The sequence below is a fragment of the Aulonocara sp. 'chitande type north' Nkhata Bay genome, linkage group LG5, assembly GCF_057382095.1.
Source record: "Aulonocara sp. 'chitande type north' Nkhata Bay isolate Kocher_YH1m ecotype deep benthic linkage group LG5, A_spYH_male_GT1.1, whole genome shotgun sequence".
NCBI classification, from domain to species: Eukaryota; Metazoa; Chordata; class Actinopteri; order Cichliformes; family Cichlidae; genus Aulonocara; species Aulonocara sp. 'chitande type north' Nkhata Bay.
Genome location: NC_141348.1, coordinates 47,701,779 through 47,729,456, shown reverse-complemented (window position 1 = coordinate 47,729,456; position 27,678 = coordinate 47,701,779). Strand labels below are relative to the sequence as shown.

The 27,678-nt window shown below is 40.7% G+C and overlaps 2 protein-coding genes and 2 long non-coding RNA genes across 6 annotated transcripts; 1 reads left to right on the top strand and 3 right to left on the bottom strand.

Moving 5' to 3' along the window:
* Positions 1–1,211: 1,211 nt before the first annotated feature.
* LOC147331573 (B-cell receptor CD22-like) lies at positions 1,212–12,194 on the bottom strand. The gene is made up of 12 exons (XM_086293979.1): positions 12,097–12,194; positions 8,839–9,189; positions 8,498–8,719; positions 7,872–8,222; positions 7,535–7,768; positions 7,091–7,351; positions 3,631–3,891; positions 3,073–3,333; positions 2,711–2,971; positions 1,999–2,089; positions 1,826–1,883; positions 1,212–1,700 (listed from the first exon to the last, which is right to left on the bottom strand). Exons 1-12 carry the CDS (start codon positions 12,158–12,160, stop codon positions 1,680–1,682), a joined length of 2,436 nt encoding a protein of 811 aa, XP_086150105.1. The 5' UTR covers positions 12,161–12,194; the 3' UTR covers positions 1,212–1,679.
* Positions 12,195–15,968: 3,774 nt separating this feature from the next.
* On the bottom strand, positions 15,969–19,407 carry LOC147331572 (uncharacterized). The gene is made up of 4 exons (XM_086294385.1): positions 19,160–19,407; positions 18,812–19,048; positions 18,574–18,699; positions 15,969–17,215 (listed from the first exon to the last, which is right to left on the bottom strand). The coding sequence occupies exons 2-4, from the start codon at positions 19,006–19,008 to the stop codon at positions 17,179–17,181; spliced, it is 360 nt and encodes a 119-aa protein (XP_086150511.1). The 5' UTR covers positions 19,009–19,048; positions 19,160–19,407; the 3' UTR covers positions 15,969–17,178.
* Positions 19,408–20,390: 983 nt separating this feature from the next.
* On the top strand, positions 20,391–23,885 carry LOC147331571 (uncharacterized). The gene is made up of 3 exons (XR_015129264.1): positions 20,391–20,481; positions 20,974–21,371; positions 23,697–23,885. It is a non-coding gene; the product is annotated as an uncharacterized LOC147331571 (long non-coding RNA).
* Positions 23,134–26,077, bottom strand: LOC147331570 (uncharacterized). 3 transcript variants are annotated; one of them, XR_015129263.1, is made up of 6 exons: positions 25,977–26,077; positions 25,291–25,419; positions 25,123–25,186; positions 24,609–25,019; positions 23,676–23,833; positions 23,134–23,217 (listed from the first exon to the last, which is right to left on the bottom strand). It is a non-coding gene; the product is annotated as an uncharacterized LOC147331570 (long non-coding RNA). The 3 variants fall into 3 exon arrangements; XR_015129262.1 differs by having other exon boundaries at positions 24,609–25,186; XR_015129261.1 differs by having other exon boundaries at positions 24,609–25,419.
* Between the last annotated feature and the right edge of the window lie 1,601 nt (positions 26,078–27,678).

Genomic DNA, 27,678 nt, shown 5'->3' with positions numbered 1-27,678 from the left:
GCGTCTTCACCCACGCCTGGTCCGGCCTCCGCGTCTTCACCCACGCCTGGTCCGGCCTCCGCGTCTTCACCCACGCCTGGTCCGGCGGTTGCCACACCGCCGTCAGAGCCAGCTCGACCTGTTCCGCCTAGCCTCTGCCGGCCATTTTCCAGGCCTATAAGGTGGCCTCATGGCCTTCGGGGACGGCCTCCGGAAAAGGTTCGTCGCCGCTGCTGGCATCGCGGCTGCCCTCCGGACCTGCTCAGTGGCCGCCACTGCCTTCCAAGTGGTCGGCCTCCGGAACTGTTCGCCCGTCGCCGCCGTTGCCGTGTGCACGGTCGGCCCCCTGAACTCGTCGTGGACTCTAGAGCTCCTTGTTTTTTGTTTGGTCTCTGTCCCTCCGTCCTGGACCCCCTCCACCTGCCCTGGCCTGGTGCTTTGTGCTTTTTTTGTTTGGGGCTGTCGGGAGCCAGCCCTTTAAGGGGGGGTACTGTCACGGTTCTGGGTCCGTTGGACCCAGTATTTTGAGTTTATTGTGTTTTGGTTCACTTTTGCATCATGGATTATTCTTTGTTTCTCTGGTACTTTGTGTTTCAGTTATCTTGGTGTTTTGGATTGTTTCTCATTCTCTTGTTGTGATGATTATTATTATTATTATTATTATCATTATTAAAGTTTCATGTTTCTATTATCCATGTTTTAGGAATGGTGCTTTCATGTATAGTTCAGTTCCATGTTTCATTTTCTGTCTCTGTGTTGAGTCCATGTCTCTGAGTTGTGATTCATGTTTCCTGTTTTATTGTGAAAGACTTTGTCTTATGTTAGTGTGTGCAGCTTTGTTCCCCATGTCTCGTTAGCCCTGATCTCTCCCAGCTGTGTCTCCCTTCTGTGGCCCATTTCCTCATTACTACCCTGTGTATTTAAGCCCTGTGTTTTCCCATGCCCGGTGTCGCGTCGTACCCTCAGATTATGCCTGTGTGTTTTTGGTTTCGGTGTTCAGTCCTCACTTCATGTTTTGTTTTCTGGCCAGCAATAAAGCTGAGGTTTTTGAGTTGCATTCCGTTTTCCGAGTCCTGCATTTGGATCCTCCTCTCTGCCTGCCCGCACACAGAGCCCTGACAGTCTCAGCTGTGTCAAACATATCGCTCACTCTACCCACTGTCTGCCACACTGCACCGAAGTAAGAGACAGAAAGCATTAAAGGATGAACTGCTGAAATGAATAACAGAAGATTGACATTATTTTTTTTGTATAAATGATACCATTAAACAAAAGCATCTCGGTGTCTTTCATAGTGGGCACAAACATTTCTGTAAATTAATAGAAATTGTTGATCATTTTGATTATGGAGCAAAGCACAGAAAAAGAACTCCCAGTACTGTCTCTGTATTTTATTTTTTATATTTATTTAGAGTATAAGCTCAGATTTCTTTGTAATGACATTAGATTGGCTGACTGTGGAAAAACACCACAGGCTGCTCAGCGCAGGTTTCATACATGAAGAAGACATTTTAAATTGTGGCAGTCTTTGTTTTATTAAGCAAACATTTTAGTTTTAATGGTCTAACACACAAAAGGGCTGTTTGTGACACTTGAACTGAACACCTGCTGTAACCTGACTGGACTTGACACCAGCTGTTCCTGCTCCTCCTTGTCATCTGTCTGTGCTGCAGTCAGAGCCTTTGACGATTCATCGGGATTCAGTCAGGATGAGAGTATACCTAATGAAGAGAGATTAAATGCTCAGACTGAAACAGCTTCACTCATAAAACATGTGCATGTATTTCATAATAAGTCATTTGCTGAGTGGCATTTGCGCCAACTCCAATAATGCAAATAAACAAACCTCAGTCATCTCTACAGGTTCATTTGATTCAGTTTTTAAGAGGATGCGCTTCTTCCTCCTGGATATAATAAAAAACAACAACAACTTTAGTATAAATGTTATGAACTTTCAACTTTCAAGCTAAGGGTCTAATGGGAAAATAAAAGAGGGGTAAAGTGTTTGTATTGTTTTACCTCGTCAACAGACTCAAGACAAGCAGAGGAATCAGGATCAGGACCACCAGAGTCAGCCTGATGATATTCATGATTATTATTTTGGATTTCCCTAAAACAGAGACAAATACATGGCAGAGATTTCTCAGCAGTGAGATTAGATTGTTTGCCAGGTGATGCTATTAGTTATTTATTGTCATAATCCACTCATACAAACGTTTTTCCTTTAAAATGAATGAATAAATAACTATTTATCTTATCTCCAGCTGAACATATCTAAAATATTTTAGGAAACAACAAAATGGGCACGGAGTCACTTTAATTAAAGGTCAGAAAATAGAGCAAGTGCAATCATATAAATATCTTGGGACCATAATAAATGAAAAACTGAACTTTGATCAAAATTGCAAATCAGTTTGTAAAAAGGGTCACCAGCACCTTTATTGCCTTAGGAAACTTGTTCATTTCCACATTGACCAAAAAATTTTAACTTTGTTTTATCGTTCTTTTATTGAGTCTGTTTTATCCTTTTGTTTGGTGGCATGGTTTGGTCAGACCTCTGTCACAGAGAAAAACTCTTTAAATCAGATAGTGAGATGGTCCAGTCGTCTGATAGGTGAGCCACAGTCTTGTTTAGCCTCCCTGTACTCTAAGCAGGTACAGAGGATGGCTTTATCAATCCTTAAAAATGGTTATTATTTTTTTTAGAGATCTGCACTGAAAAAAGACTAACATTGAACATCTATGGATAGAGACGTAGAGTTCTTCTGTCCATACTGATTCTCAGACTTGCAGGAATAATTCCCACTGTTCTCCAATTTGATGGAGATAAAGTGATAAACATCCTTTTGTCCCGTTGAAAGTACTTTGTTGTCCTTGTACCAGGTGTATTTAGCTGCTGGATTAGCATCACTGCTACAGGTCAGAGTGACTGAACTGCCCTCCACTATCTCAGCAGAGGGACTCACTGACACAGAGGGAAGCTTTGGAGCATCTAGCAAACATTAAATAAAAAACATGTATATAATTACATTCTATTAATGTTACCAAGTGTTATTTTTTTAGAGATCTCCACTGAAAAAAAAAACAACTAACATTGAACATCTATGGATAGAGACGTAGAGTTCTTCTGTCCATACTGATTCTCAGACTTGCAGGAATAATTCCCACTGTTCTCCAATTTAATGGAGATAAAGTGATAAACATTCTTTTGTCTTGTTGCCAGTACTTTGTTGTCCTTGTACCAGGTGTATTTAGCTGCTGGGTTAGCATCACTGCTACAGGTCAGAGTGACTGAACTGTCCTCCACTATCTCAGCAGAGGGACTCACTGACACAGAGGGAAGCTTTGGAGCATCTGTTAATATATAAGAGTTTAATGTAAATTATCAGTGTCTTACACACACACTGTTAATGAAAAAACTAAGTTACATACGTAAAAGAGTACATTGATGTGTTATATTTATTAAAAGACATTCACAGAACAAATAAAAAAATCCTAAATAACCTTTAGTCCAAAAAAGTGTGACAAAATTGTGTAAAATATAAATAAAATACAAATACAATATATTGTTTTGCAACTCATCAGAACACAGAAAACATACCACATGTTAAACTAAGACAATGTACTTAAAAATATATTTATTTTACTCACATTTCACATCAATAGTTCTGCTTTCAGATTTATTTTGTCCCAGGTCATTATCAGCTGTACAGTAATACTTTCCAGAGTCAGAGGGCAGGATGGAGCTGAAAACATGTTGGTTTTGGTAACTGAGAGGGTTGATGACATCCTCCTTGTACCAGGTGTAGTTAGCTGCTGGGTTAGCATCACTGCTACAGGTCAGATTCACTGAACTGCCCTCCACTATCTCAGCAGAGGGACTCACTGACACAGAGGGAAGCTTTGGAGCATCTGGAGGAGGAAACATACAATATGTAATTACAATATATACAATATATAGTTAGAACCAAATTTTCAAATATTAATAGCTTATATTCTAAAAGGAAAACATTGTAAACTTCCCAAAACGAAACAAATCAGCTTTATTGAGGAGTAAAGGAGTAAGAGAAGTGAACTCACACACTGTTAGAATGGAAAAGCTCTTATCCTTTCACAGCACAGTTAAAACTGTCTGCAGGTTTTTCTTCAGCTAAAAACTTGTTTGATTTCAATATTAGAGGAATCTCAATGAAACCGCTTTGCTTTGAAGAATTGCTTTGTGTGTAATGAGAAGCTGCAGTTGATGTTCTCAGTTGGATAAAGCAGTCTGTTATTTAAAGAAATGTCTCAAATATTTGTATGAACACACTTTTGAAAGTGGAAATGATCGGATCAAACTATATATCACTATTTACTGAGATTTCGATGTAGACATTTGTAACGGTTCTTACATGTGTTCATATACAGTGGCTTGCAAAAGTATTCGGCCCCCTTGAACTTTCCCACATTTTGTCACATTATAGCCACAAACATGGATCAATTTTATTGGAATTCCACATGAAAGACCAACACAAAGTGGTGTACACGTGAGAAGTGGAACGAAAATCATACATGATTCCAAACGTTTTTTACAAAGAAATAACTGCAAAGTGGGGTGTGCGTAATTATTCAGCCCCCTTTGGTCTGAGTGCAGCAACAGAGGTTGTCTAAGAGAATACTGGGAGCAACAACACCATGAAGGGATAAAGTTACTGAGAAATTTAAAGCAGGCTTAGGCTACAAAAAGATTTCCCAAGCGTTGAACATCCCTCGGAGCACTGTTCAAGCGATCATTCAGAAATGGAAGGAGTATGCCACAACTGTAAACCTACCAAGACAAGGCCGTCCACCTAAACTCACAGACCCAACAAGCAGTGCGCTGATCAGAAATGCAGCCAAGAGGCCCATGGTGACTCTGGACGAGCTGCAGAGATCTACAGCTCAGGTGGGGGAATCTGTCCATAGGACAACTATTAGTCGTGCATTGCACAAAGTTGGCCTTTATGGAAGAGTGGCAAGAAGAAAGCCATTGTTAACAGAAAACCATAAGAAGTTCTGTTTGCAGTTTGGCACAAGCCATGCGGGGGACACAGCAAACATGTGGAAGAAGGTGCTCTGGTCAGATGAGACCAAAATGGAACTTTTTGGCCAAAATGCAAAACGCTGTGTGTGGCGGAAAACTAACACTGCACACTCTGAACACACCATCCCCACTGTCAAATATGGTGGTGGCAGCATCATGCTCTGGGGGTGCTTCTCTTCAGCAGGGACAGGGAAGCTGGTCAGAGTTGATGGGAAGATGGATGGAGCCAAACACAGGGCAATCTTGGAAGAAACCCTCTTGGAATCTGCAAAAGACTTGAGACTGGGGCGGAGGTTCACCTTCCAGCAGGACAACGACCCTAAACATAAAGCCAGGGCAACAATGGAGTGGGTTAAAACAAAACATATCCATGTGTTAGACTGGCCCAGTCAAAGTCCAGATCTAAATCCAATCGAGAATCTGTGGCAAGATCTGAAAACTGCTGTTCACAAACACTCTCCATCTAATCTGACTGAGCTGGAGCTGTTTTGCAAAGAAGAATGGGCAAAGATTTTAGTCTGTAGATGTGCAAAGCTGGTAGAGACAAACCCTAAAAGACTGGCAGCTGTAATTGCAGCAAAAGGTGGTTCTACAAAGTATTGACTCAGGGGGCTGAATAATTACGCACACCCCACTTTGCAATTATTTATTTGTAAAAAATGTTTGGAATCATGTATGATTTTCGTTCCACTTCTCACGTGTACACCACTTTGTTGGTCTTTCACGTGGAATTCCAATAAAATTGATTCATGTTTGTGGCTGTAATGTGACAAAATGTGGGAAAGTTCAAGGGGGCCGAATACTTTTGCAAGCCACTGTATCTTAGATTATAAAACATATCCTGCCATTTGTCCTCCAATTTTCAAAAGCATAAAGCTGACTAATTTCTGCAATAGGCTGGATGGAATACCCAGCATTCATACCCTACACACTTTTTTTTATTAGTGATATGACCAACTAGAAATATTGCTGCCCTTGCTAGTCACCTTAAACTCTAGTCTGTGGTCTTCTTATTGTATTAATATATAATGGCAGTTACTTGTTCAAAGATGAAGAGCCCACTGGCCAGTAACCTGGGCTGCACTCTTGACCGATGACTGAGCATCCAAAAAGAAGGAAGGATGTAAAGGAGAACCAGGAAAGGAAGCAAATGACAGCCCACTGGCAAAGGCAGTCTCATTCGGCATAAAGGAGTGGATGCTAGCTTGGAAGAAACCAACTTCTGTCTGTGCTGCTAAGGTTAGCCAAACTCTGCAAACTAATAAGCATATTTTGAATTCAGTGACAGCAGCACATTTTCAAAAGATCTGGAGCAGAGACACTTTTACCTTTTTGAGGGTCTGAATATCACAGGCATCCAATATTCATCTCAGTCAATGCAACTTATGCACACAGATTTCTCTAGATTCGCTCAGTATTTGATGGTATCATGTAATGTAGTTTGTCAGATATCCAGAGTCTTAAAACATAAAATCGTGGACGATAATTTTGTAAAATTCCCACAATTTGTAGTCACAGGTTTTTACAGATTGAAGAACCTTTGCCCGTCTTTATTTCTGAGAAACTGCGTCTCTCGGATTTTATTTTTATACCCAAACATGTTGCGAGACTGTTGCCAGTTAACTTGATGCAACATGTTCCTCCAGATGTTTTTAGTAACTCTTAGTTTTCCAGCCTTTTGTTGGCCCCATCCAAATTTTTGGACTTGTGTTACTGTCATGAAACTCAGAATGAACAAATACTTTACTTGTACTCTTTAAATCGTACATTTTCTCAGCTGATATTTTTTTATGTTCTATTATGAATAGAAAACATGTAAAATTTGTTTATGACATTTTCTAATCATGGAATTCTGTTTTTTTTTTCTATTTGAATGCATAAAAATAGTTCAGCTCACACACTCAACCATTGAAAATAAAAAGAATAACAGTATTTCTAAAAACTGCAAACATGGTCTTCGTGATATGTAATTCAAGTTTTTCCATATTCCTGCAGCAGTCTCACAGCTCTTCAAAAAGTCTTTACAGCTTATAAATGTATTTTACTCACATTTCACATCAATAGTTCTGCTTTCAGATCTCTTTTGTCCCAGGTCATTATCAGCTGTACAGTAATACTTTCCAGAGTCAGAGGGCAGGATGGAGAAGAAAAAATGTTGGTTTTGGTAAATGAGAGGGTTGATGACATCCTCCTTGTACCAGGTGTAACTAGCTGCTGGGTTAGCATCACTGCTACAGGTCAGAGTCACTGAACTGCCCTCCACTATCTCAGCAGAGGGACTCACTGACACAGAGGGAAGCTTTGGAGCATCTGGAGGAGGAAACATAAGAATCACAACAAAACCAAATTTTAGAAATTTATATTCTAAAAAGAAAACATTGTAAACCTCCCAAAAGAAAGGCCTCTGACTAAAACTAACATACAGACACATTCACGTAAATAAAGAAAAATTAAATATAATTCTCTTAATGAAACAAAAAGTAGTGAACTCACACACTGTTGGAGAAGGGAATTGCTCATATCCTTTCACAGCACAGTGAAAACTGTCTGCAGAATCAAATGTGTTGAGGTGTAAATATTGTTCGTCTGATGAAAGCTTGTGTCCATTCCTGTACCAGATGTAGGAAGATTGATCAGGTAGCTGACAGTTGTTGTGACATGTCAGCTCTTTCCAGTTAGAATAAGAGTTTACTGTTGATCTCCTCACATGTACCTGGAGCTGTGGACCTGGGAGCAAACAACAGATATTATATTAAAACAAACTCTCAACATACAGACAGCTGAAAAGCTTATAAATGTTTAAAGTTACTTCCACTGAAAATTATTTTACCTGTGACAGTCAAAGTGACTCCAGGTGATCCAGAATATTTCCCTCCTGGATCGTTTGTTATGAATTTGAACTTGTACTCAGCTGAGTCGCTCTCTCTCAGGTCTGTGATTCTCAGAGTGCAGTCATTGTTTTCACACTGATACTGAACTCGACCTGAATACTCTGGATCTGTTTTCAGGTCCACAGGCTCATTATTTTTGTGTGTGATGAACCAGAATTTTTTGACAACTCTTGTATTTCTTCCATTTATAGTCGATGGGTATCTGAAGGTGCAGCGTATTTCTGCTGTTGCTCCTTTGAAGGCACAGACCTGAGTAGAAGTGTAAGTCACATCCCAGACATCCTTCACCACTGTGAGACAGAGAGAGTTGGATATTAGTCAGTCACAACATCCGAGGACAGAAATGAAAACGATGTGATAAGGCCTCAGTATAAGCCCATGAGAAAGGTCTCCTCCCTTCAGTGACCTCAGTGTAGGATAACTATTTATGAGCTCCGACTACACAGGTTGTGTGATCAACAGAAAATACAAACCAGTAGTGTTACCCTTATGAAAACCTATAAAATCTACAGCTCATTTGCCACATGGCTCCACAACATGGCATTATGTTAAAGCATAAACTCACCCACTGAAGGAGAGTGGAAGTTCTCATATCCTCTGACAGCACAGGAAATCCTGTTTGTAAGATCCAGGTAGTTTAGAAGAAGATTAGATGTTTGTCCTGTGATGATCTGTTCATTCTTGTACCAGATGTAGGAGAGATTATCAGGACAACTGCTCTCACACTTCAGATCTGCTGACTTAGAAACACCTCTGACAGCTGATCTGCTCACCTCCACCTGCAGATCTGCCCATTAGTAAATAAAGAACATTAAGCTCAGCTGACAACATTCAGATAAACCACACAAACACACTCACAGCAAACACTTGGATTTAAAATAGTAAACGAGTGGATGAACATGTTACCTGTGACAGTCAAAGTGACTCCAGGTGATCCAGAATATTTCCCTCTTGGATCGTTTGTTATGAATTTGAACTTGTACTCAGCTGAGTCGCTCTCTCTGAGGTCTGAGATTCTCAGAGTGCAGTCGTTGTCTTCACACTGATACTGAACACGATCTCTGTACTCTGACTCTGTTTTCAGATCCACAGGCTCATTATTTTCGTCTCTGATGAACCAGAATTTTTTGTCAACTCTTATTCCATTTATAGTCGATGGGTATGTGAAGGTGCAGCGTATCTCCACTGTGGATCTTTTTACAGCACAGATCTGAGTAGAAGTGTAAGTCACTCCCCAGCCATACTGACCCAGAACGACTGTAACACAGAGCACATCATAACAAAAAATAAAGTTAGATTAACAAAAATTAAACAGACTCATTTGGATTAGTATTTTTCTGTAGGCTACATTTTCAGCTTCATGTCATGGAAAACAAAGTTTGCAGGTTTTTATTTTCAGCTAAAGATTCATCTGATCTTCACATTAGACGGCAGGAACTGAGTGAGAGCAGCTGCTTTGTAGACCGAGTGTAATGAGAACCTGCAGTTACTGTTGTCATTTGGACAGATAATTAGACTCTCACTTAATGTTAGAATAAAACAAACTATAATGAAAAATGATTTGCTGATGATAAAGGTAAATGTGTAGAAGTTACAGGCTGCTAGAGTTGACTGCATTGACCCACTGTTGCTCTGTGCACAAGGTAAGATGAGCTTGAAATTAATTTAAACATATTTCAGCCATCGTATGAGAGTGAAGGCAGCATGGAGATGGTTAGCACTGATGATGGAGACAGGAGAGGACATGGGAGAGGAGAAGCACGTGTAACAGTAACAAACACATAAGAGTAGAAACCTTTGTTGGAATTATTGCTCATGTAGTTTAATGTATTTCAGTCTAAAATCTTCAAAATCAGAAAAAGAAACAAAAAAAATAAAGCACAACTAAATTTTGAATAATTGTATAAACTTGTATAAAAGTAAGTTATCGTTGGGTTGAAAGCCTTGTTACTTTTTGTTTTGTTATATATTCTGTTGTGTTTAATGATCATTATTTTCTGACCTTGATGGACGATTTCATTTTTAACCAATCGGATTTGTTGTCCCGCCTTTAGCTGTTTCCTGTCTGTTTACACTGGTAAAGCTGCTTAGCGCTACACCCGCTAAAGGTGTACCTACAATGCTAAAGGAATGTTGTTGCTATTCAGGCTGGATAGCGGCTGAAGCCTGAGGTCTGTTCGGTCAGCTGCTACATCTGGAAACCTGTTTTTTGTGAATACACGGTGCTTTGCATTGGTAAGGTTGTTTTTTTTAATTGGATATCAAGAAACAGAGTCCACAGAGAACTTCCACAGACCTTCTGGAAATCAACAGAAGAATGATGATCTTCCATTGCGATGGATGGTGAGGCACAGCTCATATGGAACTGAATCTTGCAGTCCGATTGTGGCAGAACAAAATGTGCAAAACATACGTTGATTGTTGGACTGGTTTCACACCAGTAAAGTGCCCAGATCACCCAACAGGCCTGAACTGGACAACACTGACATTGAAAAGACCCAGGTCTGAATTCATTTTACTTTATTATATTTTTTTGGTATTCGTGCACGCACGCTGTATTCGCTACTGTTGTTGGTTGTAATACAGCTTACAATATTTTAATACAACGAGATGCAGTTTCAACATCTTGTGGTTGTGTTTTCCTTGTGGTTACCCATCCTCTTGGCTCCTACCATTCCTTAAGTTTCTAAAATTGGCCATCTTTTGTTATTTTTCTTACATACTGGTTACACGGGCAGAGTGGCGACGAACGGAACCACAAAGAAGAAGAAAGAAATAAAAATCGAGGCAACCATGGTCCTAAAGTACTCTTTTTATTACATTTATGGCTCTTTTAATGGGACATTAACTGGAGGGACAACTGTGCCACTGTCCATGAAAGAGCTGAGGAGAGCCCAAGGGTCACCCCGCAGCCGTGGAGCAAAAGCCAGAGGGGGTTGCAGTGACATGCCCGTCACTGCAATGATATAGATTCTTACACAGTCAGTATCAGAGTTTTTGTTATGAAAGGGTACATTTTAGATAATCAATTATTAACTCAGAAACACTCCAAAACAGAAAGGCACTAATCACTACTGTAGTACTCTAAGCACTACTGAAGAGCAGTGGTTAGACCCAAAATAAGCCTAATGGAGTATTTTGTTAGTTTAGTCAAATTGAGTTCTAGCACACACTTAAAACATCCACTGCTGACCAAAATGAAGCACAATAAACAGAAATAAAATGGAAAACATAGGAGAACAGGACAGGATTTTAAAAAGAAAGTAAAATAATAAATAAATAAAACAGATAAAAGTAGTTGGACCTCATTCTGATTTAAAGGGTAAAGAATAAAAAGTAAAAATGTAGTCTATGGAATTAACAATTTCTTACACAAGTAACTTCTAGGATAAATTACACCCAATGACACTTATATAATGAGAGACACACTGACACATAGAGACACTTCAGCAGAACCACAAAGAAGGACACAAACACAGACACAGAGACATGTTCTCATATGGGGACGTTACATGTTGGCTTTTCTGTGTAACGAGCTAAAAACTTCCATTTCACAGATAAAGTTTTGTTAAACGTTAAATGACTCGTTCATTTTACAGAGCAGCTAGAAGTGGCTGTAGTGTCACTATCACTTAGTCAATGGCAGCCATGACTTTACAATTTGGTCTTTATGTGGAGAAAGAAAAAAGGAAAGAGGTGAAGTGAGACTGCTAGTCTGGGTTTTGTCAGCATGAAAACAAAAAGAGGAACAAACAGTTCACACTGATAAACGTCGGCCATGTTCATCCTGAGGAAATCCACTTAAACACAACAAATACATTCTGTGAATCTAAGACGACAGATGATTTATAATAATTAGACTAAATTATTGGGTCTTTCACCCAAACATCATTAGTGTCCAGATTTATGGCACTGGAATAAAATGCAGATAAAATGATTAGACTGTAAAACTCTGAACTGCTGAGTGTTAACAGTGCAAAGAAAAACATTCAAGAATGGAGACAGAAGGCTGGAGCTGCAGAGCTGTAAGGACAGACGATGTTTCACACAGCATCATTTTACAGATGGAAGAAAAATACATTCACCTGAAAACAAATCAGTGTCTGAATTATATTTTCTGTCACATTTGGTTACTCAAAGTAGAATTACTCACAGCAGACCAACCTGTCACAGTGAGGAGAACAAATCCACTGACTGCTGTTATTACACTCATAGCTGCTCCTCTCATTGCTCTGTGTGAGCCGTTAAAATGCAAGTAGATAACTGACTGTCCTTTCTGTAAAGCAGAAGTCGACTCAGCACAGTCTTTAAGATACAGAAGTGAAGTGTTAAAAAATGACACCCTCTCATCTTCCTCCTTATTTGCATACATGGTTAACCAGATGCAAGTGGATAAAACTTCAAGACAGCAAAGCTGCAGTTTTACCAGCAGTGACAGCGTGTCTGATATTCTTTACAACGTCTTAGTCATCCAGGAGATGCTCTCTGTGGCAGGAAGCCTTTTTCAATCTGTGAACAAATGTTTTTGATGTGATACAAGTGTGTGAGATGGACTCACAACACTTTACAGAATTAGAGCTGAGCTCAAAATGAGGTCAGAGTTAAAAATGAGCGTGGTCTGAACCACGAGTGCTGAGAAAAGCACACATGAACTGTGAAAGCTAATTCCTGGTTATCTTCTTTGCATATTCATTATAGTTTAAATGTGTGTGTAGGTGCCCGTATGATCTGCTGACTAAACACAGTGTACATAATAACCTTGATAGCATAGAGTAGACAATAGAGCTCTGCCCGTCACTTGATATTGGCAGAAGAAGCGTGACGAGACAGGTTCAACTTTTTATTGCAGACAAATTCAACAAATGCACGTTTGCAGATTATCAAGTTACACATGAATATTGAAAATGCAAACTGGTTAATACACACGGCAGCTTCAGAAAAGACATCAGAGGGTTGCTCTGTGTGTGTTACATACTACACATATTACACTTGTGGTTGGCAGAGTTGGTTTATTGTGGTGCTTTTCAGTGTTTCTGCAGCATCTTGCACAGCAACAGTTGTTACAACACAATTCATCAGAAACTCTGTTTTCACTTTAAATAAAGATCAAGTTTGAATCAAAACATCAGCAAAATGAACAGCTGTGGTACAAGTGTTACACCTGTTACAAGTGGTAACAGGTGTAACACTGACAATCTGATCATTGCATTTATGGACTGAAAACATTCAATAATGATGTGAGTACTGTCACATCAGCTGTTTGTCTTTAAGAGAGAAAAGTCAGAGGAAAGAATCAAACCCATTTCATTTGACTTCACTCGTCTGTCATTTGTCTTTTAGAAGAGACGAGGAAATGGAAACCAAAAGGTTCTGTACGTTTCTCTTTGGAGGCATTTTTGAAACTGTTTGAAAGAACAAAAGTGTTTAACGAACCCATTTTCAGATCAGTGGAGCCAAGCAGATAAACACTTTTATGTTCTGTGTCAGAAAAAGTGAAATATCCCCACATTGATCTGACATGTGACACAAAACAGAGAGATTAACACTGTCTGTCAACAGAGGCGACAAAATACTGACACTTTGTCCTTATGAAGAAGTGCAGATACTTGTACTTAAGAAGTATTTAAAAATGCTTGATATTTAAAGTACTGTGAAGTACTGATTCAACATCTTTATTTAAGTCAAAGTACCGAGGGCTCTGAAATGTACTCAGTTTCTACCAGATAGTTTTGTTACAAGTTTACAGAACCTGGTGCTACATTAATATAATCATAATATAATATGAGTACATGGGAATACTAACTATTAACTGTTCACTGTCTTTATTATAGACAGTGAACAGCTGGTATTGTATATTTACTTTGAACATGTTAAAATAGTAAAACAACAACAGAAAAAAAAGAGTCAAAAAATACAAAATATAAGGAAAACAAAATAATAATTATAAATAACTTAAATGTTCAAAAAGCAGTAGGAAGAAGCATAATCTTATTTAATCCTGCCCCCTTTTCAATATTTAATAACACACTTTTTCTTCCAGTTTAGGCCCTATCCATCATAAACTCTTCCTTACAATTTGTTACATGTTTGCTTTTATAGAGTAACACATCAAACCATATGCAAATGTACAGCTATATATACTTATATATATATATATATATATATATATATTTGTGTTTATTGAGATTATCAGTGGTCTTGTATGTCTTCCATTTTCTGATGATTGCTCCCACAGTTGATTTTTTCACACCAAGCTGCTTGCCTATTGTAGATTCACTCTTCCCAGTCTGGTGCAGGTCTACAAAACTTTTCCTGGTGTCCTTCGAAAGCTCTTTGGTCTTGGCCATGGCGGAGTTTGGAGTCTGACTGTTTGAGGCTGTGGACAGGTGTCTTTTATAAAGATGATGAGTTCAAACAGGTGCCATTCATACAGGTAACGAGTGGGGGACAGAAAAGCGTCTTACAGAAGACGTTACAGGTCTGTGAGAGCCAGAGATTTTCCTTGTTTGAGGTGACCAAATACTTATTTTCCACCCTAATTTACGAATAAATTCTTTACAAATCCTACCATGTGAATTCATGGATTTTTTTTTTCACATTCTGTCTCTCACAGTTGAAGTGTACCTCTGGTGCAAATTACTGACCTCTGTCATCATTTTAAGTGGGGGAACTTGCACAATCGGTGGCTGACTAAATACTTTTTTGCCCCACTGTAAGTGCAAACAGGTGCAAGGTAAGTGATGACACGTTCTGTTGCCCTCCAACATCCTCAGGTTCTTTTGGAGTCAGACGCTTCTGGGAAAGGCCTTTTAACCTTTCACTTGATGACAGCGACTCTGACTAGGTAATGTTTTTAAACTAAATGTTTAGGTTGGCCTCTGCGTCTTGCAGTGTTTGTAAGACACTATTTAAATGACTAACATTTTTTCTCAAGCTCTAGCTCACTTCTTCTTCTGTGAATAACGGTTGAAGAAGTTCCTTTTTTTTTCCTTCTTTCTTTGTGGGGGAAGCAGACAAGCCCGGCTAAAGGGTTGTCATGTAAGTCAGCAATAAACCACAACACCAATATGAAGATTTTTCTTTCTACAAACTTTAGATAATCTCTCACATGAATTTTCATTTCAGGGATCCAGGCTGCAGTGATCACACCCATCAGATTCACATTGATGTGATAGTTACATGTTTGCTCACTGGTTTTTCTCATGTCTGCAGATATCACCAGTATCGCAAGGGCTGGGAGAGGCAGCCCGCACCGGGGGAGCGGGATCACCACCAGCTGCGGTGGAGGATCCGGGTATGTGTGGGATGAGGCATGAAGTTATTACACCGTCAGTTTCATTGACCTGGGCAGCAATGTTTGTTGGAAGTACTTATGTTTTTTTTAATGTATTTTTTCAGGAGCAGCTGGCACAGGGAGTAGTGCCAGTAAGTAACTCTCTGTAAGGAACACACACACTTCTTTGTGTGTGCATTATAAATACAATTAAACAGCGTCCGACAGTGCTGCAAACAACGTTGGACTGGTGGGTAATAAGCAAGAGAATAATGCAGAAAACTGATTTTTAGATGGGAAACTCTTCCTCAGAGACAGAGCTCTGCATGAAGTGTGATTTTATCGTGGTGGAAGAAAAACAGCCACAGTAAGAGGGAATAAATGACGATGTTTATGTGAAGAGATAAGATAAGATAGAACTTTATTAATCCCTCGGGTGGGTTCCTCTGGGAAATTCGATTTCCAAAAAAGCACAGCACCGACAGAAGTTACAGAGTTATACACACACACATATATATAAATACAGAGACAATATAAATAAAATATAGGAAGGGGATAAATAGAATAAATAGGAATAAAAATAAAAATACAAGTGAATTGCACATTTCAAGTATTGAGGTCTATTGCACCGTTGACTATTTACAAAAGTATTGCACAGTGAGGTGAAGAGGCACTACAGCTTAGTTGTTCCCCCCTCCTTTGTCCTCCTGTTTCCCCTCCCTCTCCCCTCCAGAGAGGAGTTAAACAGTCTGATGGCGTGTGGGACAAAGGAGTTTTTAAGTCTGTTAGTTCTTGTCTTTGGGAGAAGCAACCTGTCACTGAACAGACTCTTCTGGTTGTTAATGGCCGTGTGCAGAGGATGCCTGGCATTGTCCATAATGTCCATCAGTTTCTTTAGTGTCCTTTTCTCTGCCACTGTCACCAGAGTGTCCAGCTTCATGCCGACCACAGAGCCAGCCTTCCTGATCAGTTTCTCCAGCCTGGATGAGTCCTTCTTTGCTGTGCTGCTCCCCCAGCACACCACAGCATAGAAAAGTACTCCAGCAACCACCGACTGGTAAAACATCCTCAGGAGCTTCCTGCAGATGTTAAAAGACCTCAGCCTCCTGAGGAAGTACAGTCGGCTTTGGGCTTTTTTATACAGGTGCTCTGTGTTGCATGACCAGTCCAGTTTGTTGTCCACCCACAGCCCGAGGTACTTGTACTTGTTGACCACCTCCACCTCCTCCCCCTCTATCTGAACCGAAGCGAAATATTGGGGTCTACTTTATATTCCAGCTCTAAAGTCAATGTCGTCTTCACTCATGAAGATTTTTACTGTCCTGGGGACAGGAGAGAGGAGTCTCGTCAGAGGAGCCATAATTTTATAGCTTGCAAAAGTAGAAACAAATAAGTGTTCATTTGAATTCTTGTCTTAGTGAAAATGGTCTCACTTTCTGCCCTTCACTGTTTGTGTCTAAGGCTAAAAAACTACTTTATCTAAATTAAACGTAACTCTAAATATCACATATGTAGTTGTGTGTGTGCGCACACACGTTTTTTTATGTATATAGACTTCTTTTCAATTATTACTCATGATATAACAGTGTGCAGACAGGCCCTGCGAGGACATGAGGAGGAGGCAGTGATAAAAGGTGTGTGAGGCTGCTACAGGCTGTGGATCCCTCACCAGCTGGAATAAAAAGAGCACAGCTAACAATAACACGTGTACCAGTTGTTCCTGTTCTGTGCTTATTCCTTCACCCCGAGTACCAACAGGGCCATAAGGCGTGTCAGCCACACAGGGCTTCAGATTCCCAGCAGTCAGTGAGGAGATAGGAGGAGGCTACAAAGCTCAGAGTAACTTGGGTTAGAGAACCTGGAGCTGGTGGAGTCATAGCTGCCTTTGTTCAACACCATCTTCTCATCTGGATTGCAGGACATAACAGCATCCACAGGCGAGGTTAATTCTACAGTCATCATTTCCACTGAGTTCAAGAAGAAGTGAAAGTATTCACTGGGGAACCCACTCTGGAAGAGAGAAGTCACAGAACAGAAGAGGGCTTAGAAAGATTGGAAATATACAAGATATTCAATCTCCACTTTAATGGAATCAGTTAAATAGGTAAGCATCAGGTGTTTGGGGTGCTTCACTCATACTTGACTGAATTTGAATTGCTTGGATCATGAAGGTCATAAGTCTGTGACTGGATCAGTGAGTCGCTTTGTCTGTCTGGTTACACCTCCCACAGAGTTCACATCTATCTGCAATACTCTGTCTTTTTATGGTACATGTTGTGTTGCTCGACTTTTTGCACTGAGCTTATTTTTGCTTTTAGACTCCTTAAACTCTCTGTAGCTCCCTGCTACTTTACAGGGTTTTTTTCAAGTGAATATTTTTAGACATGAACATTAGACCTTGATGCAGTCTACCTCTGTGGTTATACGGTGAGCCTTGTTCCCAGCAGACAACAGGTTAACAGAAAATACTGTGAAGTGACTGTTGTTGTTAAATGGTGCTGCATTAATAAAACTGTACTGAACTGAAATCAAATCATTGTATAATAAACTTCCCCATGAACTTCTCCAGCATCTGATTTTAACACTGTGATGAAGCACTCTACTCTTAACCCTGACCCAGCGCTCCAGCCCCTACCGGTCCGTGAGTCACTTGAATTTTACAGTGTTTATTTATCGGACAAAAGAAGTTAAATTAAACAGCTGTCCAGTACCTGTGCAACAGATGGTAGTGATGGTTCAACAGAAACATCCTATACAACAACTGATACAGTTATATACATAAGCAGAACTGGGGATACTCGTCCTTAACTATAACAATATCCATAACATCAACACTCCTCTACACATGGTTGTATTTGAAGCTGCAATGCTTCGCAGCCAGAAGCACACCCCTTGAAGCAGCACAGGTGTGGGCAGCACCTGTGAAATTTAATTTACTTGGAAGAAGTGAGTTATGGGTTGAATTGTCCATCCTTGTTCTATTCTGTGTCACCATCTTTCTAACCATGCTGAACACCCTCTCTGATGATGCCTTGCTGTGTGCCACACACAATAGTGCCTTCATCAAATGCACCAGAGTCTGGAATCTCCCATCTCTCCCTAGCATGGCCCAAACCCTGTCAATCCTTGCTTCCTGAAGAAGATCTTCCCTGCCAAGCACCTGGTACTCCACTAATTCTTCCCTAAGTCTATCCAGGCCCAACCGCAGCTGCAGCAGACTTTTCCCTAGCTCTATGACTGCACATGAAAATGAGCAAATTAAGCACAAGTGAGCTGGAGATATAATTGCTTGCTCTATTATTATACTCTGTAACTTCTGAAGTTGATTATTAAACAACTACCACCATCAATTAAAAAAGGGGATGTACCTGAGTTTGGAGAAAATTGATGCCGTGACGCTGGATCCAACACGGTCAGGCTTTGGAGGATGATGTTGTCGAGGGGGGATGCAGTCATCATCTTTGTGGTCACAGATACAAAGAAGTCTCTCACTGCTTTGTGACACATGATCGGATCAATGATTACAGGCATTGTATGATGGATTATCAGTCAGTTAGCTCTTAGGAGGTAAGCTTATTTGGACAACACAATAATCATAATGCTTACTGGATCATCATTGGGACAGAAGAGTAAAGTTCATCCATGTTGTCCTCCAAGAGGCTTTGTGCAGCTACTGCAAGAAAGAGTTCTTTGCCTGGCAACTGTAGGCTGGCATCCATGAACTTGATGTCCTTCAGTGGGACGTCAGCAATAAGGCTGGCAGTGAGAAATCTTCCCATCAGTCTTCTCACCAGGCCGGTCATCTCCCTCCTTGGGTAGCCTATGGACCATCACTCCTTCAGCCTAGAAACACAAGACGGATTATCAGTTTTGAAAAATTATGAGAACAGCTTTATTTATTATCACAATTATTAAAGTTTATCTTTTGCTGGGCTGGCTGAGCTGAAACATAACCTTGAACTCTGCCAGTGGCTTCAGAACCTGGAAGAAGAACTTTGTCTTCTTGCTGGTTAAATGCTCTGCCAGCATCTTCACCTAACCAGGCTTCTCCACATCCTCATACTGGCCTGCAGTGCATCCCACTGGTTGAGCACCCGCTTTATGCAAGTCAGCAAGCTGAGCCACCTGGTTGCACAGTATTGGAGTATCTTCAGAGTCTCTGAGTCAGTGAACTGCACAAACTCTTTGAAGATTTCAGCATGTTTGGCACTAAAGTTGAGAAAGGTCAAATAAAAATACATAAATAAAATACAATCAGGAAAGAAATTGTTAAGTAATGAAAAGCCAGGAAGCTAAAAATGATATCCAATAACAGTCAAATTGTGGAACAGAGGCTCTCTTTTAACTTATGTTCAAGTGTAACATGTAGCATATCAATATGCTTACCTGATGTCAAAGAGCATAAATACTGCTGCTGATGTGATCAACAGGCTGGCCTAGAGCCCTAATGCCACATCCTGTGGCCAGCTGGACTTCGTCACCTCCTTCTGAGTTTTCAAAGAGAAAACCCTGGCCAATATCACAAATTCCTTTAAATAAAATAATATTTATTTAGAGAGCAATTTTCACTGACGACAGCCACAAATTACTTTATAAGAGAAGCGTGAATACAAAATACATACTTTATCAGACCAAAGGGTTGGTTTTGGCACAGTTTAACCCTCACGTCATACTTTAAAAAACTTACGTTCGTCACCCTGGGGACCGTTTTCTGCCACGCCCGAAAAATGCTATAAAAAGATTATATATTCATATTTTTTTCCACTTTAAATTAGCCAGTCTTTTAAAACTACTTCTCCCTGAAATATTCATGTAAAGTTTTAATTATATTTCGGGGGTTTTAACCCTTTTAATCGCAGTTTAATTAGCCCCCCAAAACAAAACGAAATATTAAAAAAAAAAACATTTGAAGTAATATTTGATTGTTATTATAATTAGGCCTTTAGATGTACTAAAGATTGGCACCAACCTTCATTTCGATCGCCTTTTATTTTTTTTGCAGGAGCAGAAAATGGTCTCCAGGCGGCCAATGTTGCTCCTCTAAGCCGAAAGAAGTGTCTTTCCCCGGCATAAGTCGCGACGATCACCGGGGCATGTTGCGTAGGACCCCTTTTTCCAACACACACGTCCGGTACCACGTCACAACAAATACGTCATTTCCTGTTGATTAAAAAAAAAATGCACCCTCAAACGGTCCTAGGGGTTGAAAATGGTCCCGCCCGATCAGCGGGCGAAGGCGCTACTGCACGCCGGAAATGAGGCTTCGTTTCCCGCAGGTCTGTTTAAGCAGCCCGCTGTTTTCCAGCCCGGGGTCAAATGTGGAGCAAGGGCGCCACCCGGTGGACAAATAAAAAAGTTACAACTCTAAGGCCACTACTGCAAACGGAAACGGAAGCATTACCGATCACGATCGATTTGACCGTAATTTTTTTGCCGTGAAAAATAGCGTTTATAATGGGTTTCAATGGGGCACAAAACGGTCCCTAGGGTGTCAAGTGTGAGTATTTTTGCTGCTAAGCCGTGTTAGGCTGATGTAAGAAAATCAGACTGAAATTTTGAATTTTTTACAAAAACGAAACCGGGTGGCAAGTTTGGCTATATTACACCCAACACAGCGGAAATGGCTTTCATACGAATAAAAAAAGTGGCAGAAAAAGAGCCCAGTATGACGTGATTAAACAGTTCATAAAAAGCTCAGGGTTTTAAGTGTTATATGTAACAAATCTCTTCTTTAAAACTCAGTTTATTTGTCATATTTTCTCTCTCAGGTCTGAATGTTCACAGCATGCTGAAACATGAAGCCATCGTCCTCGCTTTGGAAACATTTCTGTAGGATAAGCTGCACTGGCACGATGAGCGTTACACGCCTCTCCACCCGTTGAAACTACCCTACTCTGACTTTCCTTAAACAGTGACCTGTAACATATTAACTGAGTTAAGTGAGTCATTAATAAATAACTCAAATGATAACAAACTGAAAAGTTTTCTTAGTCACTGATGTTTAGAGAGGCCACACTCATTATGGTTCACAGGAGTTCAGGAGTGAGCGATGAAAGTGATGCTACATCAGAGTCTGTCTCTGGACTGGTTGTTTGAGTTCAGCAGGAGGTGGGGAACCCACAGCTACCAGTGGCGCCGCTTGGTTGGTGGGAGGATCATACTTCAGGTTCAGTATTATAGTTACGTTCTTCCTGGTCAGTTTTTTAAAGTTCTGGTACAGAAAGAGAACTAAGACAGCCACACCATCACCTGTGGCTGACCACACACCATTAATGATTTGACTTCTCAGTGTTGACAAAATATTTCCGGTGGCAACATAACTAGAAGCCAAAAGTTCACTTTTGAAAATTCAAGACTAAAGTTCCACATTATGAAAAGTTACTCCAAAAAGTCTACAAAGGTTTTCTTTTTGTCTACCAAAGTACATTTTTGTAACTTCATGTGTCGAAATAGCAAATAAAGAGATTAAGGAAAGATTTACAGTCAGAATTACCAGAGTTAGCAGAGCTACCGTAGTTCAGCTTATGGACTTTAATAAGGACAGATAAGAATGGTGAGAGTTTACATGCTGTAACTTTAATGATGCTTGAAAATAATCCAGGAACTGCACTGAGCCTGTCCAGTCAGCACAGTCTGTGTAATATGTGAATAATAATACATTTGACTTCTCCTCCCTTTTCCAATTAAAAGTTGCCAGTAGGGTTGTTGGACTTTGGGACCATGGAGCTGTGGTTTAAAAAATTCGTACACAGTGTAATTACTGTATTTGGACAAAATAACCATTAACTGTAGTTTAAAAGTAGGTTCACGTCAGGGCCAGTGGGGTTAGGAGTAAATTGGATTTAGTCACTGTCTGTGGCAAATAAATTCAATTTACCACCAGAAAAAGCCACAAATGGCAGTAATACTTTTTAAAACGCCTAATGACCAAAATCAGGTAACTTAGGTGCACCTGCTTAACTGCTCATTAACACGTTAAGTGGGTCACTTGCCTGCGTGCAAGAAAGCAACAAGTTTTAATGGTGACCATCAGGAAAACCAACACACCCACACTTAAAATAGGGTACACAGATTTATTTTTCCTCCAAGGCAGCAGCAGCAGACTAGCAGCAGAAGACAGTTCTGTCCTGCAATCCAAGGCCATGGTCAAAATTACTGGTCTCGTCAGCCTTGTGTTGTTAGGGAGTGGGTTTCTACACCAGATCCTACAACTAAAACCTCTACCCCTCTTAGTCTTGGGCAATCGTGGTTCAAGAGTTGGCAGTTTGTCTTGTAATTGGAAAGTTGCCGGTTCGAGCCCCGGCTCGGCCGTTGTGTCCTTGGGCAAGACACTTCACCCGCTGCCTACTGGTGGTCGTCAGAGGGCCCGGTGGCGTCAGTGTCCGGCAGCCTCGCCTCTGTCAGTGCGCCCCAGGATGGCTACGATGTAGCTTGGCATCACCAGTGTGTGAATGGGTGGATGACTGAATGTGTAAAACACTTTGGGGTCCTTAGGGACTAGTAAAGCGCTATACAAATACAGGCCATTTACCATTTTTTGTACAATTTCCTCTCATTGGTTACCTCCTCCTCCTTTTCTGTGTTTTGCCAGTTGTCAAACAACGATATGGTCCATTACCGCCACCAACTGGCTCGGAGTGTGAACCAGAATTCACTCATACCAAAGAATCAAAAAAATAAAAGTACTATTGCAGTACTCCATAATAGCAACGACTGACCTGAGGCTGTTGCTGTATCTCTAGATTATCCACCACTAACTAAAAGTTTCCGTTGCATACACATTCATGTAGACACACAAGGGGCTGACAAAAATCATCTAATGCGTCTCTTCATGGGGGGATATGTGGAAGAGAAAATAACTGACAACTGCACAACACTGTTTCAGCAAAACATGACTTTATTTGATTCCGTTTCACTTCTGGCTGGACTCTGACTTGGATGTGGACGCCCTCAGAGAATGAAGGCGGCGCCTCATGGCGATCTGTTCCTGGCGCTTCTCCTTGGCCTCCTGTCTACAAGAACAAATGCGTGTCAGTCAAACAGCTCCCACATGTCCAACTTTGTCTCCTTAACATTTCACCATCAGGTGCTCCTTGAAGGTTTTCAACCCATAATCGGCCGAATGCCATTACAGCTATATCATGCAAGGCAACTCAGAACTACACTGCTGAAAAACACAGTCCGGTACTTTAAATTTCAAGTGACTCACGATTAAATCACAACTTAAAAGTATATTTAAGGTCAGGAAATTAATTACAATATGTTGTTAGACACAATGCACTTGATGTAATACAGCCGCTCCAACACTCGTGGAAATATCACACCTGCCAGAAATGTATTTGTCACATTATCTTCATTGATCTGAACCACTAGAAATAAATGTAGTGTTCAGCTACACGACAAAAGCAGACTAGTGTGATCTTTGATTCTCAGCAGCTGGTTAAGAATAAAGGCCTAGATTAACACATACCTTCATCCTCTTGGCCAGCAGCTTGGTGTACTCCGAGGCCTCCTCCTTGATCTTCTGGGTGCACTGTCTCTTGAGAGCCATGCGGCGGCGCTTGCGCTGCAGCGCATGAGGAGTCACCAGTCTCTGGATGTTGGCAGCCTTAGTTCTGGGCTTCTCACCTACCAAAGCGAGAGGATTGAAAGAGTCAATACTGACACAGTTCAAGGTCAAGTGCGGTAATGAGGAAGAAGCTTAATGTTCTCACTTTCTGTACACACAACTCGTACTGTACTACCTCAAAGGAAGCACATTGCTTACTTTCCAATTCTACAAAAACAGTAACTTTGATCTCTCTGCAGTTGGATCATCATAACTTTTTCAACAGCACAATGACCCCAAACACACCTATGTGTGGCCAAGGAAAGTGATGGTGTGCTGCGTCAGATGGCCTGGCCTCTACAGTCACCTGACCTAAACCCAATCCAGACGATTTTGGAAGAAATGGACGCAGAGTGAAGGCAAAAGGGCCAACAAGTGCTCAGCGTCTCTGCGAACTCCTTCAAGACTGTTGGAAAACCATTTCAGGTGACGACCTCATGAAGCTCATTGAGAGAACGCCAAGAGTGTGCAAAGCAGTGATCAAAGCAAAGGGTGGCTATTTTGAAGACTATACAATAAACATTATTTGAGTTATTTCACACTTTCTTTGTTTACTACATAATACTATATGTGTTCATTCAAAGTTTTGATTCTTTCAGATACAATCTACAATGTAAATCGTCATGAAGAAGAAAACCATTAAATTAGAAGGCGAGTCCAAACACACTCACTCTCTGATATATAAGATATAAGAACACACACACACACACACACACACTATGACTATTAGGAAATATTCTTTGGTACTGACACAAGATGAAATATGAGAGAAATATGTAAGATGTACAGGATCACCTGACAAAGCTGTTCTGCACAGTCCTGCAGCAGATTCTCTCTGGACCTGCTGCCTTCTTTTCCTTCGTCCTTCTGGGCTGTCGATGTGGGGTTGGGCTGGGCCGGTGCGAGGGATCCCCCCCCCCCCCCAGGTGGGATAGTGGGGGTGGTTGGGGGCAGAAATGAAAATCCATGTGAGAGATTATCTAAAGTTTGTTTGGACTGGGGTGGGGTGAGGGATGGGGCTAGCTCTGTGCTTGCCCCCCGGGGGACAAGAGACAGTACAACTGATCAGTTGAGAAGTCAGTTTACCTGATCAGTTGTGCTGTGGGTTGGGGCTGGGCGGGGGTGAGGGATGGGGTTTACTTTGTTGTGTTGCCCCCTGAGGAGGGGGGGATTGCTTACAGGCACAATGCCCTGCGTCAGCTGCTCCTGAAAAAAATACATTAAAAGAAAAAACAAAACAAAAACATAAGTACTTCCAACAAACATTGCTGCCCAGGGTAATGAAACTGACGGTGTAATAACTTCATACCTCATCCCACACATATCCAGATCTTCCACCGCAATGGGCGCCGGTCCACCGCCAACTAAAAAAACTATATACAGATGTGGTGTGGGGGAAAAGGGGAGTCAGGCCGGGGAAGCAGGTTTCTGAGTCACTCAGTGTAACGAGAGGAGACAGGGTTCAGATTCAGCTTACTCGCTTGAGACTTGAGAATACATCACTGTAGAAAATTCATGTGAGAGATTATCTAGAGTTTGTAGCAAGAAAAATCTTCATATTGGTGTTGTGGTTTATCCACGATGTGCTTTTGGTCAGGCTTGGCGTCTGCTTCCCCCACAAAGAAAGAAAAACAGAAAAAGAAGATATTACATCTTCAACAGTTATTAACAGAAGAAAATGTGAAGGCTAATTTCAATAAACTACTGAATTCAAATCAGTTTTATTATTATCATATATCTATAATATAGCACCAAATCACAACAACAAAACCAGTTAAACCAAATCCAGTTAATCTAGAACACTGGCAGCCTCGCCTCTGTCAGTGCAGCTACAATGTGACGTGCCATCACCAGTGTGTGAATGGGTGGATGACTGAATGTAGTGTAAAGCGCTTTGGGGTCCAGAGGGACTAAGTAAAGCGCTATACAAATACAGGCCGTCTACCATAAAAACACACTCGTGAATTATCGTTAGCAAGATGCCAAATTTAGCAAGAGACTAGCATACTTCTTTAGCAAGCACGTGGTCTCAACTCACCAAGATAAGCTATGGGCGGGAACACAGCAAGGTGCTCCGTTAACTTAACACATTAAAGTTTTCAAATCAGCTTTTGAACAGTGCAAACACTGGTTTATAACACTTTTTTCTGCATTAAAACTCACCAAAACGATGGATAGTTCAGCTCATTTGCTTTCAAAATGTGAAAGACCTAGCTAATGCGTGATGGTGGTCCTATGCGTGGAAGGTGGGACTAATATTGCTTCTAAACAAATGAAATTATCAACACCAAATGTGATCCTCTCTCTAACTTTAGAGAGAAAATCACATTTCCTCTTTTCAAAATAATTGTTTTTTCAAAATAAAAGAGTGAGAATGCATTTGTACAAAAAAAAAGCAGAAAGAAAGAAATAAGAAAAGGCGTTTTCTCTACTTGTTTACACTAACATCTGGATTGATTTACTAACTCAGCCTGACAGTATGTCAAAATAGATTTTGGCACAACTGTTTGCAAGTTTGGCTTTTTTGTTTGTTTGTTTCAAATTTCTTTCTGAGTACAGCATGCAGTGAAATGCTTGCATCTGAGCAGACAGGTTGCAGGCTGCAAGACGTTTTTATAGATGATGTACCCCAGGTAACGCGTTACTGTAATCCGATTACTTTTTTCAAGTAACGAGTAATGTAAGGGATTGTATTGTTTCTTTATGTTGTTGTGGGTTCTTAAGAATGACACCATTACTTGAAGAGAAGGTATTTTATCGAACTGCGGTTCACATGTAAACAAAGCTTCGCCATCACAGTCTAGTCAGAGGTAACTCCCTCTGGCTCTCTAGCTCCCCCTACAGTCTAGGAGTATTAACAACATAAAACATGATACTAGGCAAATAAGGATTTGCTGTTATCATTACAGGGATTACTATTGCAAAACAGGTAATTATACTGTTACTTTCTTGTAAGCGCGCTGCGTTAGTGCAACTGATTTTTTTCTTGTTTAAAACAAACACCACTCACGCCTCACAGATGTAAAGCTGCCTGCGTAAAGATGAAAGTGACTTCGTACAGCCACGATTTGCAGGCGCTGTGCAAGAGGTTCGGGAGCAGAAGTCCCATTGTACTACTGCATGAACACGCTTTTCACACATGGTTGCTGTACGCATAAAGCTGGCTGTAGCTTTTTAGCTCACAGCCCGACACATACCAACAACAGCATAGATGGCACAGGCGTCAAGGCGGCGAGGCGTGAATGCGGGTGCCGCTCAGGTGCGTCCGCCTCCTCTGCAGCGGCGCTGCACACCACGCCCCGCCACACACATTAACCAGGTAAAATACATATTTAGGCAGAATTTTGCAAATATCTATTTTTCATTTTTCAGCACATAGTGCTTTTTTATTTTTTTAAAAGTCAGATCAAGGCTCCAAAAGCCCAAAGGAGATATAAGGGCTCACAACAGTTTTTGTTTGCTACATGGATCATTTTAGTTCAGCTGGGTGTCTTTCCTTTTGTTAGTTCAAAATGTGTTAATTACATGAATAAAATGTAATTTTCTCTGTAGCACTTCATGGATTTCATAAACAACACACCTTAGTTGTTCACACAAAGCATAAAGGTAAAAAAACCAAACAAACAGTATATACAGTGTTATCTTCATTTTAGATGTCAAAAAGTATTTGTGGCTCCCAGTGTTTTCTTTTGCATGCATGGAAACCGGGTCCAAATGGCTCTTTGGGTCTTAAAGGTTGCTGACCCCTGCCCTGGATTGAAACAGGGGTCAAATGTTTCCTGGTCTTCCTAAAGTCCACGATCAGTTCCTTGGTCTTTGCCACGTTGAGCTGAAGATGATTCTGCTCACACCACGTGACAAAGGA